Genomic DNA, 20,103 nt, shown 5'->3' on the forward strand with positions numbered 1-20,103 from the left:
GTTTCCTTCCATAGGGCAAAAGGGATAGGGAACTTGTTATAGAGCATTGGCACATCGTCACCCAAAAAACCACCATGTCCTACATTGACGACATTGTCCTCGTCATGATGCATTAGTGGTTACACTACAAAAGTTGTGGGCGAATGAGTCCCAGACCACCTCAGAAAGTCGTTTGAGTGATCAGATCACAAGGTGTCTTGGTGGTCATTTACACTTGTATTTAGCACTGTCCGCTTGTCATAGAATCACCAAGACACATGTTAATACCAGGTATAGACAGGGCCTTTGATTTTTGGGTTGTTGGTTTAGATAAAACAAGCAATTTGAATACATCTCTTTGGGCTTTTGGAAGTTAATAAGAGCATTTTTCCATTAAGTTGAAAAACAGTGCAGATTATAATTGATAAGGACAATACTTATAAGTTGCAGTCCTTATATCATAATATGTTAATGTCATTTTGTTTTGTTTTAGAAAATTACATTTGCTGTTGCTTATGTGAAAAGTATTGTATAGTAGAACAGTGTACATGTATGTACACTGAAAATGCTCTTTGTTATTATAAATATGAAAAGGATTCAGTCAGTGACCAGGGTTCTCTTATTCATAAGCCATTCTGATGAACACTTGACTGGCACAGTTGTTGCACATTGTAGTTGCAGTGCGGTTGCTGTTCTTTGCCCCATTTCTCGCTCCGTCTTTCTCTGTCTGCTTATTTGTGTGCTCCAACCCTGTGACCCTCTCAGCTGTGCCTCATCCGTCTCTCTCCTCCCTCTCTTCCTGTCCCCATGCTGCTCTCTCTTTGTTTGCCTCGGCCTTCTTTCTCTCTTTTTCAGCCTCTCGCTAACCACTTCTCTCTCCGTCTTTTTTCATGAGCGTGACTGGACAAACTGGCTTTTGCTCCTGCTGCCAGAGTAGGTTTTTTTTCCCAATCTCTGTTGCACATAGTCCAGTTGCTGATTTGTATATGAGTATTACTGAGTGGCTGGCAATAGACCTGTCCTTAAAAATAATGTTTTCTTAATTGAACAGTCTATGTTTTGAATACTTTTCCTTAAAGGTCATGGTATTTCCCCAGCACCTACAGGCCTGTGTTAAACCAGTCTTTCCTTTGAAGGAAAAAGTAAATGTTTTATTTTTATTTCCCTCTTCCTTCTTTTCCACTCTGTCCCTGTCTTATTTCGCCTTGCTCCTTCTCTCTGCCTCCCTGCTATGCAGTCAGTCAGTTTGACAAGAATAGGAAATAATATTTCCCTGCAGGTTTGTCTTTTCAGCAGAATAATACAAAGTAGACCATGTGGCAGTGTGAGACAGGAAGTGATGTGTAAGTTACTGTAAATCCATTAGAGAAACCCTTTGCAGACTCATGCTGCTGTCATACACTACTCACAGGTGTGTGTGTGTGTGTGTGTGTGTGTGTGTGTGTGTGTGTGTGTGTGTGTGTGTGGTTGTAATAAAAAGCTGATAGCTTCAGCAGTCTCAGCTATTTTAGACTATTAGAGGACTATTTTTAAACTTTTATTGTTCTATGGAATACTATAGTGAAATGGACAGTATTATGATGATAATTTGTAGGGGACACTGGAGTGAAATGGACTTTATATTTGTTATTTATTCTGAGTTTGGAAACGTCGGGAGATTGTCTTTATTTGTGTGTGTGTGTGTGTGTGTGTGTGTGTGTGTGTGTGTGTGTGTGTGTTTTGTGTGTGTTTTATTCATAGACTGTGTAAAATAATGGACCTAGCTACCATGACGTCACCCATTGGTTTGTGGACTTGTGTTTATATGCCTTGAGTTTGCCATTTTGGCTCTCACCACCTTAGATTTTTGGAGCCAGAAGTTGCCATATTTGGATGTGAGGGTGGATATAACCCCAGTGCTAGTTGCTAGCTTGGTTAGCATGGTGAATAATGCTAATGCTAACTTTTGCTTGCAAAAAACAGGCTTAGAACCATTAAGACAATGTTCTTGCCGGAAAAACTGAATATCTGACTCCTTGGAGTGTCTTTTAGTACAACCAAACACTGAACAAGACTTTTTTAGAGGCACCCACCTGTCACTCAAAGCATCCACACCCTTAGTTATGCATTAACTTTAAGCTGTAATAACATTAATAACATTTAAACTGGTGAGTTGTAAACATGTTTATATCTGCTGTTAAGTTGGCCATTTTAACATGGAGTTCTATTATAGATTTTAATAGTAACTTGATACTGGTCCCCAAGATGGTGCCTGTTCATTCCAATCGAGGTGCTCACTTGGCACATACAGCAGAAATGTTTTCTAGCTTCCAGGTTTACTTTCTCGGTATGCAGCCCACTGAATATGTGCAGCAGTGTTTCTCCCGCTGATGAGTTCCTGCTCGGCTCATAGATTTAAAATTGTGATGATGTCATTGATTTTTAAATGGCTTTTTTCAGCTCAAGGAATTTTTTTTTTTTTTTTTTTGCTGCAATACCATAAGCGGCCACTGGAAAAATTTAGCTTCAAGGCTCTGCAGCTTTCCTGGGAGACTGGGTTTTACAGGGATTGGCTCTACTTTGGAGCCATCCTCGAATAGCCATTGGAGGGACTGCTGGTTTCAGCACTTCAGTGTTGGCTTCATTTTTCAGCTCTGAAAGTTGCTGCTTGGTTTTACTTTTGTTTTGTCTGTTCTAGGGCTGCACGGTATATGCGGTAGACGGTAGAAATGATATAAATTTGGCCCATGGTAGAGATTTGCGCTCTACTGTCCTATTGTTGATGATGTCATCGCACCTGCCTCAGTGTGAAAATGGCTGCGAGCACAGAGACAGCGGAGCAAGAGGAGCTGATTCACGTCCGTGATTTAGCGTAGCACGTGCAACATGTGTTGCTGGAGAACTTGTGAGTGAGTGAGTTAATGTTTTATGAACAGCCCCGGACTTCTCAGACTCTTTTAGCGACTTACCTCAGAGGGAACTCATTCAGTGTCTCCTCTGGCAGCAGCACAGCGTCTCTCCCGCGGTGCGCACACAGGAGTTGGTTTTCGGCAAGAGAGTTTGTCATAAACCTTTGGTAATGTAAACCTATGTGACGCTAGGGGCTCCACAAAAAACTCCATATGTGAATGTGTGATAGTTGTGGTATCATAACAGCCTGTCACAGGTTACAGCCTGATGATTAGAGGAGAAATGGCAGAGCATAAAGACAACTCAGTAATTTAGGATTTTGCTAAAAGAAGGAAATTACCTTTTGATATAGATCCCAGGGGACATTTTGCACCATAGAGTACTGGGTTTTAATTTTGAGTTTTGAGATCTGCATTCTGCAGAATAAATGCTCTAAAAAATACATTATATCTTTGCTTTTGTTGTTGTTGGTTTTTTTTATCAATTTAGCTTTGCTAAGGGACTACAAAACCCATTCAGAAACACTTCTATTATAACTTTTACACTTAAATTTATACTGCGATATATACCGTTACCGTGAAGGGATTCGATTTATACCGTGATATGAATTTTAGGTCATACCGCCCAGCCCTAGTCTGTTCTGTAATTTTGTGTGTTATGATGTAAATTGTAATGGTTGCATTGTCACCATGTGAAATCTGTTTTGTGGACCTCAGGAAGAACAGCTGCTGCAGTGCTGTAGGTAACAGGGCTCCTAATAGATTAAACTAAACTACAGTACATGCAGTTTTTGTACATGACACAATTATGCGCATATGTTTTCCAAAGCCCCAATGGCTTTTGTCGCCACAGCCTGTTCAGCCAGGCAGGAGGAACGTGGTCCAGATTTTCACACCATATATTTAGTCAGCTAGCTATGTTGTCTGTTTCTGACATGCATGTCTTAATGATAGGTTGAAGTTAAAGGGGAACTCCACTGATTTTACACATCAAAGTCTGTATATAGGTCATGGGTAGCACTCTATGCCTATGTGGAAAAAAAAAGTTGTATAATGCCTTTTCTCTGAAGTCAGATAAATTGTGTCAATTGATGTCACTCGAGTCAGCGCCAGTTGGAGCAGAAGAAAATAATAAAAAAAATAAAAATAAAAAAAAATCTGGGGGTGTAGTTAGAGAGAAGTGAGCTTACCAGACCTCTGTAGCTGCTCCTCATCTCTGCTCAAAGGTAGCAGCTCTACATCTGCCATTGCCAAAATAACACACCTGAATCACTGACTGAACTGTCGGCAGTCAAGTGGCATTGTGGGTAATGTGGGTTGTGCCAAGTTTTGACAAGGAAGAATAATGCCTGGAATAAAAAAAAGACGACATCTCCGGGTCTGCTGCATCGATTTTGCTTTCTGAGGCTGACAGTGTTACACAAGTCCAGTGCCAAATCAATGCAATTCTCTTTTTAAGTACGCCAAAATGTAACATTTATTTCAAAGGCAACAAAATATGAACGCACTGACAGTGTGAACGTGATGATGGGAGAGTATTTCCAATGACAGTGGTCATTTTAGAAGGTAATCAGATAAGTGGGAACACATCAATATTCTTCATCTGTTGATGGAAACAGTCATGTACCCATCCTGTCTCCTTGTTGAGTACAAAGAGGAAATTGCCAATACCATCTCTGATTTCATGATTACTTGTTGCTGTGAAAAAAGCTTTTCTTTCTTCTTCCTCCTCCTCTATTTCTATCTGTGAATTTGAGCACAGCCAGAGCTTGTCTGTACTTCCTTTTCTCAAGCGTCCAGTCACAGTTACAGTGACATTTTCACCTAGTGTCATATTCACAGGGATTTTGGAGGGAGTGTACTGCAGCCGTGAGAGTACACAGATCACACCCTCTATAATAACAGTCAGAAATGGGCTGAGCTCTGTGGCCTTATTCCCTGAGAGACATGTCCTCATGTTTCACTGGAAAGCGAGAGGGGTTTTGTGTGTGCGTGTGTGTGTGTGTCTGTGTCTGTGTCTGTGTGTGCATTCATTAAAAGTGAATATCTGTCCTCCTGTTTTTGTCCATGTCATGTACGCTTGCACAACCACGCCTTTCCATGACCTCGGTGTGGACGCTTTCTCTGTCCTGAGTGGTCACTCAGTAGGAAAAATCCAGAGATTGTCCTCACAGTGGAGGACTTGCTTATACACACACCCACGCACACACAAAATTGCACTTTACCCATGCTCTGTCTTGTCCCTCTCCGTCCAGCCCTAGGCTCCTCTACACTGCTCACACAGTCTGATTGAATTAGCCTCGCTTGGCGCCGTTATCTACAGAATTAGCTCATCATTACTTCCCTGGATGCCGCTGCAGAATGTTCCTCCCTGGGCCAGTTCACTAACAAGCTGCATGGGATGAGTCATTCATGCCCGTTAGCTGTCGCCATTTTTTGTAGTGTTACACCGGGTCAACAACTAAAGATGAATGTTGTAATTGTGTCAGCTTTCTCCTCTTTAACGGCTGACTTCAGTTCATTGAAAAGGTGTCAGTCTGAGAGACGTGTGTCTTTGTGTGACAGGTCTGTCATGACTCATCCGGTGTTGCTTTCTCTGCTACATACATATGTGCGTCAGTACACATCTCGTCAACATCTGCTGCTGTTAACGCGTCTTTAACACATGTTGTGTTGGAAGTGACAAGAGACACGCTCGCACCGACTGAACGAATGACACATCCTGAAGGATGAGTGTGACTGGACAATTGGCTGCTTTATTTGGACCAGAGATTTTGTTCTTTTCTGGTTTAATTGCTGTGCAGCAGCGGATACTGAGAATATGTTTATATGACTCACTGCATAGACTGATAGACTACACCCATGTTGAAGTCAGAGTCAGGGTTGATCGTAGCTACTGATAGATTTCTCTGTAAAAGCGTGATTTCTCTTAAAAGGGATGTCAAGGAGTTTTCATATAAATGTGTTAAAAGTGTATTCCTCTTTTTGAAGGAAGAACACTGCCATTGTTGCCAAATAGCCCAATCAGAGCCTCAAACCTGTCCAGTCATTATAAGAGTTGGGAAAAGGGGTAAAACAACCAAAAAGAGACACAAAATGACCATAAGGAGAAACAAAACAGTAAAATCTGTGTTCCAGTCCTATGTAGGAGAGGGGGTAGGGCTTTTTTCATGTCTGTGCTCGGGGGCCCATCGTCTTATAATCCGCCCATGTTCAGCTGTGTTTGCGGCTCTGTGATGCTATACGTAGGCAGGCACAGTGTTGCTTTGAGCTAAATGCTAATGTCACCATGCTCACCATGGCAATGCTAATGATGTTGCCAAGCGGGTTTAATGTTTAACATGCACGCCACGATAGTTTAGTTTGTTAGCATGTTAATATTAGCAAATAAGCACTTAACAGCTGAGGCTGATGGTGGCGCAAGATGCAAAGTGAGAACATCACCAGAGTGATTGCAATTCATTCTTAAGGGAACATGAATGTTTGCACCACATTTAATGGCAGTCCATCCAAAAGTTGTCGGGACATTTCAGCCTGAAATGAAATGTTGGTCTGACATTTCCATCCCTCAAGACATGCTGCTAACATTAAAAAGGTAGCCCAAATGATCACAAGACACCCAAAATAAGTTTAACCAGCCCAATCAAATGAAAAACCCAGCTGTGCTGAAAACCACCCAATCTGGTACCACTGAACACTTTCAGTTCTTACTTTGTGAGGAGTTACTTTGCATCTCTGCTTAAAGTCAGATTGATGATGTAGATGAGAGGGCATGAGAGGAGCTGAAGAACTCTCAACCTCTCTCCAGTTCAGTTACACAATCGGTTCACCACTTGACACACAGTCACTTGGCAGTGAGGCTACAGTTCAGCAGAAACACAGCAATCCACAGTCTTCCTGAAACACTCTGATCTCTTTTAAGCAACAGCAGTTACTCCCTCTGTGACCGATGCTGTAAATGTAAGCAAACATTTCATCAGTGTTTCCTACAGGGACTGGTGCGGATCACCTGTACGTACACTTTACACAGGGAGGTGGTGGTGATGAATTAACTGTGTCATGTCAAAGTGACATCTTGAGGGTGGTGCTGCTAGGGTTGGGTACCGTTCATAACTGAACCGATACGGTACCGGTATCAGTATCTGGAATTCGGTACCGGTACCAAACAGTACCTTATTTCGGTACTTTTTAACCCTATGGACCCTAGGCCTTTTTGGGGTATTTTTAATGCCTTTACTTTTAAGCTCATATCACAGTCATTATAAAGGCTACATACACATGTTATATCTTGTTTTTTTCAGGACAATCTGGGCTAACCAGATTTGCCATCATTTTATGTCCTTCTATGTGCCTGTATTTTATATTAATTTTTATATCAATGAAAAAAACAAATCTGTGTGCCTAAATTCTTACATTTTTACATGTATCTCAGCATAGCAAGTTGGAAAAAGACATTCTGCCATATATGAAGAGGGGAGACTCTCTGGAATCTGGCATTATAAGAACCATGATGCTGGGACATTCTGTCACTTCACAGCTGTCCAAAACATGTGGTTTGTGCCAGGCGGACATGATTGCCAGTATTTTTTCAATTCCGTTGACTCATTCACAAGTCAAAAATGTGTTTTATCTGAAAGAAACAGGCAATATTTACAGCTAAGATCATAGAAAAATAGTCAACCAAGTGCAATGATGTCCTCCAAGATAATATTTGCCACTTTGATTGCCATTGACAATATGGAGATATTTGCATCTTGAAAGCCGGACTACAAGTGTGGATAGAGAAGGGAGAAACACACGCAAGCCTAAGACGAGTAATCCATCCAAGAGTAATGTGTGTGCAAAGCTGTATGAAAGCTCTGTTATACATCATTTTATTGTAATTTTTCGCTGTGAAAACATTGGATTACCGACAAGTGCTTGTTCTTGTCGGAAAGCTACAATTCTGCTGTTTCCGCTGATATGCGTGGCTTCTCGCTATGACGCACGGTCGCGGAGAAAATCCACAGAGAAGAACGGGTGTGAATTTGGACGCACTATGCGTCGTTCGGGCCCATAGTCTAAACTTCTCAGTTTCAACATTTTATTGAGAACATTTAGGAACAGTGCTGCACGTTAACTTTTGTCTGCACATTGTTTTTGTTGCCATTGTTGCTGAGTCTGAGGTGCGAGTCATGCGCTCTCGCTCCGCCTCCACTTCAGGTACCGAAATTTGGCACTGTTTCATTTTAAGTGAATCGATACTCGGTAGTACCGACATGAATCGGTACCAAGTACAAAAAATACTGAGTTTCAGTACCCAACCCTAGGTGCTGCACAGTTGTGTGAAGTTATTTTTTATCATTATTGTATTAATAATTTGAGAGTTTGTTGGAATCTTTAGTGTGTGTCAACATGTGAATGTTTTCATTCAGCTATAGATTAATTGTCATGATTTTCCACACTGTCCAGGAATATTTTGAGTCTATGAATAATGATGATGACTTCCTCAGTTATTTAGAAATGAGGCTGAGCTTTGAATTCAAATTCTAAATATCATATTTATTTATTGTATCATACTGTACCTGTTAACTTTATAATAAGTCATTATTGCAGGTTTCACCACAGGTAGTAAACTATGATTTTACATAGTTAGTTGTAAGCTCTAATGTAGAGTGACGTCTGCCGTGGACTTACTGTGTTGATATGTGCTTCCTCATAGTCTCTGGTTGGCTCGGTATATCTTTTCAGATTACAGGAAGTTAAACTCCCCTCTTCATCGGCTTCACCTCTGTTTCGTTATCTAGATTTACACAGATTTACTGAGTAGTCGGGAGAGACATGAATCAATGTTATTTGGAAAGGTGGACAAACTACAGAATGACCACAAAATTATGACAAGAAAACAGAGTAATGACTCCGACTAATTTGGACTGTTTTCCCAAAACTCAAGAGTTGATGGTGTTCTTACTGTAAAGGCAAAAACACCCCTGATTAAGAATGTGTTGAAATTAGTAAGGGCCTGCCATTGATGATTCCCTGTCTTGGGTCAACGCTAGTGATGTCACTGACCACTGATGAATCCATGGAAGTCTGTATTTACAAAACCATCCCAAAGCCTAGAAAAACTACTTTTATGTGCATGATGTCACTTATTACTTAGTTTGTACAATGCAGAAGCGAACCAGGAAGTGGGAACATTTGTTTTGGCTTATGTGCTGGGTGAGCAATTTTCAATAAAGGACTTTGGCATGCAGTTTTTCTAATGCATCCATGTTCGGGCCACCATCACGGCAAGCTGCCAGCACACCTTATCAGCCTGTATTAATTTGTAGCGGTAGCACAGAGCAAGCTGTTAACCTCTTCCTGCCTGCAAGTTCCTCGTCTCTCTCTTATGATTGTGCGACATGTGAATAATAAAATATACTGTGTGGGGAAAAAATGTAGCCCCTTCACACACTGTGATGTTTTGGCTGTTACAGATCAGATGCTCATGATCTTGAGAAAAAACACTATGAAATCTTTGGTTCTCAACCACAATTTTTTTTGGATCATACTGTGAATCATGTCCATGGACAGCCAAAAGATTGTGTGTGTCAAAAATAATGATGGTTTCTTCATTTTTTGACCAAAATCTAACACAACCCACATATAGACAACCAATAATAATCCATCATAAAATGAGGCAGAATAAGATGGCCCATAATTCTGAGTGCCATTTTGGAATAAAGGCTAAAAATAAATCAGTGTTTCCAGTGCAGCAGCCAATTTTCAAAATATAAGAGTGGCACAGATTTATCATTAAAATTGATGCTCTGTCTTTGTTTTCTATCTATATCATATCATTACAAATCACCACAAGTTGGCAACCAGTATTTCATCATACCCATCTGCCATAATGTGACATGCAGTACACTAGAGCTGTAATTAGTCAATGCATCGATTAGTCAATTGACAGAGGATTGATTGGCAACTATTTTGATCATCGAAAAATTGTGATAGCGATATTCTGGTTTCATGCTCCTTAAATGTAAAATAAATGTGATTCTTTTCTTTGTCATACACAATATTAAACTGAATAGCTTTGGATTTTTGACTGCTGGTCTCATAGAATATACAATGTGAAGACATCACCTTGAGCACGGGGAAATTACTCAGGGCACGTTTCACTTTTTTGGGACATTTTAATGACAGTTAATCAAGAAAACAATTGGCAGTTTAATCAATAATGAAAATAATCACTAGTTGGAGCCCTTCTAGCCTGGCATCGACAGACCATTTCCCAAATGTGGGTTAGTCTGGAACTTCCAAGTTCATTTTCAGTTTCAAGGGGTGCTATCAATGGCCATGGATCAAAATGCCTCTTGACACAATTAGATAGACCTACAACCAATCAGACCAACCAATGATGTTGCGCTAAGCTACGGACAATTGTAAACAGACTACAGTGTGTTTTTATGTCAATATGTCTGTGAACAAGTGCTGCTGTTTTTGCCATCAGAATTTGAGAAAGTTCCACATCATCTGGTTTTGGAAAACAGTGCTCCTCTTTACTGAGCTAGTTTTATGCTCACTGTAGTGTCCCTCGTGTCACAAGACAAACATACTGTATTTTGCATGTCAAACTCGCCCCATATTAGATAAACATTGGTACTTGGCAGGAGGCAGGACAGGTTGGCTGGAAATTTGATTAAAAGGAAGGATGACTAAACACATCTGCCAGGACAAACAACCAATACACCTGTTAGATCACCGTTACTGTGCAGTGTAAATAGGCCTTATACTGTATGCTCATTTTCCAATTTGTTGGATGATGTTGGAGGCTAGCTCTAAGGCGCTAACTCCACCCACCCCTTTTTCAGATGAGGCTGTCTCTCTGTCCCATAGTCTTTCTATAAGCGAAGGGGAATCACCACTGTGGTTTGTAGATGTGGAGCCCAAAGGAAACGAGGTTAAGCAGGCAGTCGAAATGCATCCCAGTCTTACTCTCTGGCGTTGATCCAATACTTAGAAAACGCATCCTTCCCTTGTTTCCGCCCTCAAGATCATATCACAGACCCAAGTGAGAGCAAAAAAAAAAAAAAGCTGTCACAAATTCACTTCAAGCCAGATCTGATTAATCGGTGTGCCATACAGCAGCTGGGGAACGCCACAGTCTGATTGCCACAGATCCAGGAGTGATTTAGTAAACCTTTGAGAGTGAGGATGTGCTCCTGATGTATACAGATTCTGTCCCTCTGTTCTCTGCGTCTCACTCTCCACTGACAGCAGCAAATTCGCAAAGGAAACAGGAAAGGCCTGAGCAGCTTGGTGTTGGGACGGATATCCTCTTTCGGAGGCGTTCCCCCTCCTCCCTCACTTAACTCTCCCTCTCTTTATCTCTTTTTATCGTTTTTCTCCCCCAAACCCGTTTCGCTCTCGGTGTGGCATTAGCTGTTTGGCTGAGCTCAGGAGCGTACCTCAGCATTCTGTCCGTCGGTAGTATTTTTTTCGGGGGGGTCATCGTATCTTTGTGAACTATGTGTTGGCATGGTGACGAGGAGGATGAGGACAGCTCGGAGGTGAAGTGTTGTTGGCTTGTTTGTTTGATTTGTGTGTTCCTGTAATAGTGGGTGAGTGGCTGTGATTTCTAGTGATTAACGTTCTCGCTCCTGCTGTGTTCCTGATTGTGTATTGGACTTGTTGAGTCTCCAGATCACAGCTAGAAGTGCTTTTTTGAGACAGGAAGTGAGGAGAAACTTATGGAGCCCAATTATTTAATGGTGCATAAGTGTGTTTGCCATGTAAGTGGAGATATTAGTGGCATTCCCTCTGAGTGGAGAAGGGCCGGTACATGAGAAAAGGCTGAAAGAAGACAATGGACAGCACAGGTCATGGGACAGATTTGTAATTCACTTTGATGTTTGTGTATAGCCTTGAGTTTAAGCCCATTTGGCAGGCAGACTATCTTGAAAATGATATTTCTAATGGTATTCCTGAACTTAAGTAACCCTAAAGCTCTTCTTGTAAGCAGGTTGAACATTGGAGATTTGTTTTGAAATATTATAAACACTGGCTGAACAAGATTTTTGTCATTCCTCACTGATCCTCCTGCTTCCTTTTCTGGCATTTTCATTTTTAACCAACTTTGCCCTTTTTCCCCCATCACCGCCGTCTCCCCCTCTCTATCTCTTTCCACCCATTACGGCCTTATCCTGCTCACCATCTCTTCCTCTTCTGTCTGCCTCACTCTCAACACCTCTTACAGGCTGACTGTGTTGTAAAAATGAAGCCATGTATTTTCATGGCAAAGATTTTTATGTTGTTCACAATTGCCTAACTTGTTTGTTGTTGTTCTCTCTCTCTCTGTTCACCCGTCCAGAGTGACCCGGGTGGGCTGTCGGTCCTGGAGCAGCTCGGCCTGGACCAGAACACGGATTTCTCTGACTCCAGTGTGCAGCAGCTGCTAGACGAGCAGCGTGAAAGGATCCGCAGGGAGATTCGTAAAGAGCTGAAAATCAAGGAGGGGGCTGAGAACCTACGCAGGGCGACGACTGACAAGAGGAACGCACAGCAGGTCAGCTACAGTCAGCCTCAGATCCTCCCAAAGCCTTCAGCCACCAGGACCTGTTAGGAGTCCAAAAATCTACTGTGTTTTTGCTTTTCATAACGGTCAAATGTGGAAAAGAGCTTTTAAACAAGTTTACACCTGATGATGGATGATCTGACAGAGCAAAGAGAAAGTCACAGATCTGGCCAAAGGACACTTTACAAGGATACTTGAAATGAGAATTCATCCTCCATTGACCAAACATCACTAACAAGGCAGGAATGAAATGATATGTTCATGGAAGCGCTCTGATTTTTAAGTTGAAAAGTTTAATTATACATCAGTGCAACCGTGGGAAACCAGTTCACTGACTGGACCTTAGGTGACTCAGTCACATACCAGTTCACAGGAACTGGGTAGATGTGCTGGTATGTGAAGTTGTTATCCTGTTTGTTTTAACAGAGAGTTGAGACTGTCTGAAGGATCTGGCACTTTTTTTAAATCTTCATGTGACTAGTGTTATGATCTGTATTTACTCAGCAGAAGGCTCACTGAGCACACATTTCCACAGTGTGAGGCAGGGCAGGAACGCCACACAGGCTCACACGTTTACTTTTACTGTCGGAGCTGCAGTGGAACTGAGTACAGCTGCACCAGCTCTCTCTGTTGCTAGAAGTGAGCATTAACACTCGAGCAGCTGGAGAGATATACTTTGCTCACAAGTAATTTTAGTTATTTAATGGAGGAATGAGTCTTTGAAGCAAAATAGTTTAATAGTGTGCACATAAACCCCCCCCGCAAAACAAAACAAAGGAAAGAAACACCACTGTTCTCTATTAAAACATCTTTTTCTGCTATGGGCAAGTTACTGTACATCTTATATTATTTTATAGGTTTTAATATATACTTTTTCCCTGCCTATCTAAGACAAAGGCGGGCCGTCTGGGTGATTTTGGCTGCCGCCTTGGTTAAAGTGTGTGTGTGTGTATGGGGGGGGGGGTGTTCAGATGTAGCGTCTTTTGCGCACACAAACCCATTACTTTCAGTGTAGACGCTTGTCATGCGCGCTCACAACCCAAAGCGACGCTGTAGCAGTGTGCATTCGGTGCGACGCACTTTTTTTTTTCGTCCGGCGCACATCTCCATGGACCTGCTTCTCCCTCCGGTGTTGTGTCAGATCTCGCTTCCCCCTCGTTCTATGTCTCTCCTACTGTTTCCCACGGAGCTCTGCCCCATTTGAAAGGCGAAGGAAGCCCGTATGTGGAAAGACGTCGCCTCCGAGATGTAGAATGTGTATTATAGAAGAGAAACACACATTTCAGGACGGCTGGCTTGTATCATCAGAACAGACATGTCCTGTGATTTTCAGCCTCCTTTCATATTTAATAGAGGGGGGACAATACCTGACAGTAATATTCTCAGCTGTCAGGATGTGACATCATAGAAGGCTGAAAATCACAGGACATGTCTGTTCTGATTATACAAGTCAGCAGTGTAAAGCTCAAGCATGTGGGGGCCTCCTTTCATATTTAATAGAGGGGGTGGGGGCGCATCTAAAAGTACAGCTGTCAAGATGCCCCCTGCCACAGGCCTTTGCCATCTTGGTCTCAGGGCAAACCCTGACATTATTTTCAACCTAACACGTATGTATCCCAAGATGTATTTCTATTTTTTGGTGGGATGAACTTTGAGTGAAAAGGAACATGAATGAGACCAAAGCCATTTACTTTGCTACCCACACGTCTCCCTCAACGTTAGTAATCAAACTGGTAAAATTTAGGTCAGAGCTGCACCTCTCTAAAGTGTGCAACTTTTGGTCATGTTGTTGTGTGTAAAACCACTGTCCACACTTAAGAGGACAAGGTTGTATAAATACAGATAATGTATAACACATTCAGACAAAAAAAAACCATCTAGACATGATAAAATTGTTACACAATGTGGCTAGAAAAGTTTATGGTAATTACTTCTGTTTGCTTTTGTGTAAAGTAGGTTAGTGAAATGAGGAAGTCTAAACTGAGTCTCAGTCTAGACTTACACAATTACACAAAAATTGTTACACAATGTGGCTAGAAAAGTTTATGGTAATTACTTCTGTTTGCTTTTGTGTAAAGTAGGTTAGTGAAATGAGGAAGTCTAGAGTGAGTCTCACCTCCAGGTCATTTTAAGACTGAGGGCCATCATAAAATAGACTCCTTTTTCCGGTCTCAGTTTGCACAGGTGGCACCTTGAAGTGTAGCCAATTATTGATCTAAGATTGTAGGTGTTTTGTACAAATACAAACGTAAAGCATATGTACATGGGTAACCTGCCTAGAATGCTCTTGTACATAAAAATATATCAGAGCTGCATCCTGCACATTGTAAAGACCATCACACAAGATTGTAGGACGCACAGTGATGAGCCCTGTAGCCTGATTTTGAAATATGTCTCAAAGCAGCATGATAAAGTGGGTCAAGTTTTGCCAAAGTAGCTGGAAAAACAATCTGTAAATGGTATCAAGCTTCTCATGACATACTTGTGTGTGTTGCTGATGTTTATGTCCATGCATTGTCCAAAGTTTCATAACCAGAAATAATGTTCTGCTGTATTTGCTCTTCCTTTCAGGTGGACAACCAGTTGCGTTCTTCTAACCGCAAGCTGGACAATCTACATGCTCAGCTGCAAGAACTGGACGCTCACATCGTGGTAAAGGGAGGAGAGGAAAATAAAGGTATGCATGTGAAAAGCTGTCACCCTTTTTGTCAAACAACATTTTGTTTCTCTGTCTCTGATATAACCAAGAATGTTTCACATCAGTGAGCAGGACTGCTTTGTGGCAGGATTTTTGCATCAGATTTTAAAATACCTTCTGTTTTTAGGTATTAATTCCACTGGATATTGTTAGTTTATCAATATTTGGCATAGGAAAAACTGTTCCAGTCAGATTCGTGTGTGCCCATCATGGCAGCAAGACTAATCCGAAAGTCACAACACATATTATTTGACATAACGTGAAATTCTCCTGAGAGTATTTTGATTTTAGAGCGCACCATGTGAACCCTCATCTTGTTCCTTTTATATCATCTCCAACCTTTTCCCCTTCCTTCTGCAGATGAGTGTCCTCAGTCTCCTGGGTCGGAGAGTCGTACGTCAGCCCATAGGGAGCGCATTGCTGCCCTGGAGAGGCAGCTTAATATTGAGCTCAAAGTCAAGCAGGGAGTTGAAAACATGATCCCCATCTACGCCAATGGATCCACCAAGGTACAGGACATTAACTTATTCCATTCAAACAGTCACACACCGGAACAGAACAATGCGTGGGGTGGATAGCACTGACAACACACAAGAGTAAAGAAGTGTATTAACACAGACACACATGCACATAATAAATATGGGGCAATGTAAAGAGCATTCTGTCGGGTATAGCACAGATTATACCCCTCCCCCAGCCGGCTGATAACCCACAGTGTACGTCCATAACCTTGCAACCTGCTGACTCAGATGATAATCTCTAAATGTGTAGGACCTGTGACACACAAAACCCCTTCCCATTATGCACTCACCTCATCACTTGATTACTTCCAAAATCCCCTCCCCCTCTTTAATGCAGCATCTGTTTCACCTTTCCATTCGACCTTGTGCTCATACCTCTACTCTCCTTGCTGTTTCACTGCTTTCAAATACAAATTTAACACCCATTCAACCAGCAACAAAAAGAAAAAAGTAGTAATCTGCTCTTCGCCTTCCTGCTTCCTGTTATCTGATTTGGCCCTTGTCTCCACTGACTCAGGATAAGAAGATGCTGCAGACGGCCCAGCAGATGCTGCAGGACAGTAAGACCAAAATTGACATCATCCGCATGCAAATCCGCAAAGCTGTGCAGGCCACCGAGCACAACGATGACACACAAGGTAAGTCTGATGCGCTGGCTACATGAGTGTCTACAAATTAATGTTGACACTTGAACTACATCCACACTTACACTTTTATGCATAACTGTTGCCACATTTACTCCTGAAGTCCACACCATTCAGTGTTTTGCAACCCCTAAAAGAGACCTTTGCAAACGCTGCTTACCCTGGTTTAGTTTGAAAACTTCAGTGTTACGTTTTAGTTGATGGTTAGAAATGGAGAAAATATTGACGCTGACAACCACGTCCATCAAGGCATGTCAAGCCCAAAAAAAAAAAAATGTGTGTGGGCACTCCTTTTCCATTACCATGGTGATAGATTGTGGTCACAGTACTGCTCTGATATGTCGACATATTTGCTGTGCAAGGTCTCCCAAACTGTTTTCCGCCACCTCGCCTGTTTTATACTCAGGTGTTACTCTCAGTAACAGTTCCATCTCGTTGTCGGTCCGAGCAAAGAAATCTCTGTTCTTACTTTTAATCATCTTTGTGATCCTTTCTGTAACTAAGCAACCAACTGCAGAGTAGACGATCTGCTTCCTGTTTACATCGGTATGTGCATGCCCAGTGTACATGAGCGATCATGTGATATGCTTTTTTTTTTTTTTAGGCGTGTTTGTCTCTGAAACGGTGCTTTGATGATTGTTTTGGTTTTAAAATGCTGTTTTAAATTGAAAATGTATTAGTGTGGATGTGGCCTTTATATAAGTTATAATGCAAAACACACTTGTGGCTATGGTTTTGGAAAAACACCTTCCAAGCTCCCCAAATAAATTAAAAGTGGTGTCTTACCTTGGTAGGCTGGTAAATTATGAAGATGATAATGTTTTAAGATATACTATGCTATACTATGCTAAAAAGGAGCAATCTATAGACTTGTATAGAAGTAATCCCTCCGCCCACAGCACTCAGGTGAGGTCAGGGCTTTATAAAATGTAGAGACCAGGTGTCAGACAGTAAGCTGCAGGCATCCAAGAGACACAGCACCGAAAAAATGCAAATATACTGAGGCGAAACGGCAAACGAAAAAATCTGCGGTTGGCTTTTTCTTTCACTTTTACGGGTGACCTTGTTCACAAACCGTAATCGACAATCCTGCGTAGTATATGTTTAAATGTTGCTAACAATATTTGGTCTATCCTTCAGTATTTGGTTGGATTATGAATGGTGTCCAGGCTCTTTAACAGTCTCATTACATAGGACACTTTCAAAATACTGTACACTATATAAAACCATGGAGTGCACATTAAGTGACATATACTGTATCTACAAAAAACACTAATGATTTTGGCCAAGATGCTGTAATTATTCCAAGCGTGAACATTACAACACTGGTTTATGACAGTGGTCAGCTGGCACTGACTGGATGCTTTCATCCCTTTATCTTCATGCTTTCATTTTCTCTGCGTGTCATACAATCTGTCCTGAGCAGCAGCTTTAGACAGCAGACACACATAAACAGATCAATAGAGAGCCGGCTCAGTGTTTACTTGTTTTGTGGGGAGGAAGATGAAGAGGATAGTCAGGACTGATACATAGCGGACTGTGTGAGCGTTTGTGGGGTGGACAAATATGTGAGAGAGGGACACAAAGCCTGTGAAATGGCCCACCTGGCGCATTACCACAATCAATCAAATTTACACACAGATGCACTCAAAAAGAAAAAGCCTCCGACAAAAGGACCGGCAGATGAAAAGTCTCTTTCACACACAAGCTTTCACTCACACACTCACAGTGCAGCGTTATGGTTCTGTGTCCAAGCAGGGTGCAGACATTGTCCGGACACATGATTACATGTATTAACTGTGTGGTTGTGCGCTTCAGTAATGGTGCAATCAAACAAATGTGATGTCCTGTTCATGTTCTCTTTTGTCTGACACAGAGTCACTCACATTACATGTTGTAGCAGAGGCAGCTCAGGGCAGGTGAATGACTTTCTGTAGGGCAGTGAGTGCTGTGGACCATTATGGCCTCTTTGCTGGTATAATGGGCTGATTGATTACGGTCACAAGAAGTGGATGGTTTGGTGAAATGCAGCAGGGGAGCAGGGAGAGAGTGATGGGAGGGGGTAGGACTAAAAAGAAGATTTTAAAGATGGTGTATTCCCTTTGGGGCTATATTTTTGTCTCTGCTCATGTCAGACTGAGGCGGCCAATGGCTGTTTCGAAAGTGGGCTTTTAAGGCAAAGAAGATAATGGCCTTTTGGAGGGATTATTTAAGGACCGTCTTTATCCCTCTGTGTCCTCTATGAGGAAAAACCTACAGGGATTTTAATGATTTGAAGCTCCTTCCACTGCTGTAATGTGAAAGTATTGTAGATGTTAAAGGGATAGTTTGGAGGTTTTGAAGTGGGGTTGTATGAGGCAATTAACTATGGTCAGTGTATTACCAACTGTAGAGGTCAGTCGGTACGTGAGAACCATCACAGAAGCTAAGTATTTTATGCCTGTGGTTTGGGTTTGGCAGCAAAACCTATTTAAGCCACTTTAGGGCCTACCCAAAAAAATCAATATCAGTTAAAGTGTACGTTTTACCTTGCTGTCAGACAGCCCTTTCCTTTGAAACAACATTTCTCACTTCTGTGCTTCCGAACTTCCATATTCTTGCACATCTCTCCCTTTCTGCTGATAGTCTTCCTCTGCAAAAGTTCCTTTTTTTTTCCTTTTTCCTCCATTTTATCGTTATCTTGTATTTGCTGTCTTCCAGTAATACGGAAGCTCTGTGGATGAGAAAATGTAGTGATGAAGGAAAGGGCTGTCTGACGCCAATGTAAAGCAGTGAAAATATTCTCAATATATCGTACACTTAAACTAATACTGATTTGTTTTATATGGGCCTTTACTTAAAGAGGCAACAGATAGCATATTTTCCTAAATATATCATTATGAAAATAATGTGTGTTGCACAGGGTAGTGGCCACAGTAAAATCAGACTATCAGCGTTTACATAGGTTACGTAGTGGCTTTGCAATCTTTGTAATAAGCTTCTGCCACCGGTGCCGAAATTTTGCGGAAAAAATCTGCTTTACGGCAGGAAATGCGTCATGTCTTGTGAAATTGGTCGGTCAGCCAATCAGGGACTGGAGCTGGTCCTTATGAGGAGCTGGGCATGAGATAGTTTAGTCAGGAGCACAATGGCAGACGGACAAAGTTTGGAGACAAGTGAAAAACGGCCTAGCAAAAGAAAATGAGCTCCTCTGTCTGAGGAGGCAAAGAAGAGCAAAAAGGAGAGTGATAAAAGAAGAGGAAAAACAAGAGTAAACCTCAGTCAGGCTTTCAAGAGATGGAGGGAGCTCCGTGACCAAAGAGGCTTCAAAACCAATGTCCAGCTAGATTTCTTTCAAATGGATCAGTAACATGGCTAAATGTTAGCTAGATGAGAGAGGACCGTCCTGTACTGGCTGCTAGTTAATTCCTAGCTGGCCAGCATCGCAAATCGCCACAACCAGGGATTGGGTAGCGAGTGTTGGTCGGCTGACATCCTCGTTGTCATTCTATGGCAGCCCTCGAACAGTGATTACCCCCCTCCCTTCCTTCTGTTCTCTTCTTATGGAGGCAGCTATCGATGGACATCGCCCAGCTAAGTTAGGCCCAGCTAAGTGAACACTGGACTTTGTTTCCCATTCAATTTGAGCTCCAACCGGCCGCATCGTTTCCATACGGTACCGTTTATTCTTGAATCTGGACTGTTTACATGTGCGTATTGGTATAATTCCATTGTGTCTACTGTTGTTTGTACTGATACTGTACATATTGGTATAATTTACTGAGTTGTTTGTACTGGTACTGTGCATTCTGGTATAATTATTTGCATTACTATTTGTTTTTTTTTTTCA

General features: G+C 41.8%; 1 protein-coding gene across 3 annotated transcripts in view; it reads left to right on the forward strand.

Moving 5' to 3' along the window:
- Positions 1–20,103, forward strand: part of pkn1a (protein kinase N1a) — a 68,910-nt gene that overhangs the window by 28,913 nt on the left and 19,894 nt on the right. Inside the window, exons 1-5 of one of the 3 annotated variants that reach the window (XM_078165383.1) lie at positions 11,207–11,407; positions 12,208–12,402; positions 14,983–15,088; positions 15,470–15,618; positions 16,148–16,268. In XM_078165383.1, coding sequence (XP_078021509.1) covers positions 11,366–11,407; positions 12,208–12,402; positions 14,983–15,088; positions 15,470–15,618; positions 16,148–16,268 — 613 coding nt within the window. In that variant the 5' untranslated portion in view covers positions 11,207–11,365. Of the gene's footprint in view, positions 1–11,206; positions 11,408–12,207; positions 12,403–14,982; positions 15,089–15,469; positions 15,619–16,147; positions 16,269–20,103 lie in introns of those variants that run through there. The other 2 variants (XM_033624322.2, XM_078165386.1) reach the window with 2 other exon arrangements.

This window comes from Epinephelus lanceolatus, chromosome 3 (assembly GCF_041903045.1).
Source record: "Epinephelus lanceolatus isolate andai-2023 chromosome 3, ASM4190304v1, whole genome shotgun sequence".
In the NCBI taxonomy this organism is placed as follows: domain Eukaryota; kingdom Metazoa; phylum Chordata; class Actinopteri; order Perciformes; family Serranidae; genus Epinephelus; species Epinephelus lanceolatus.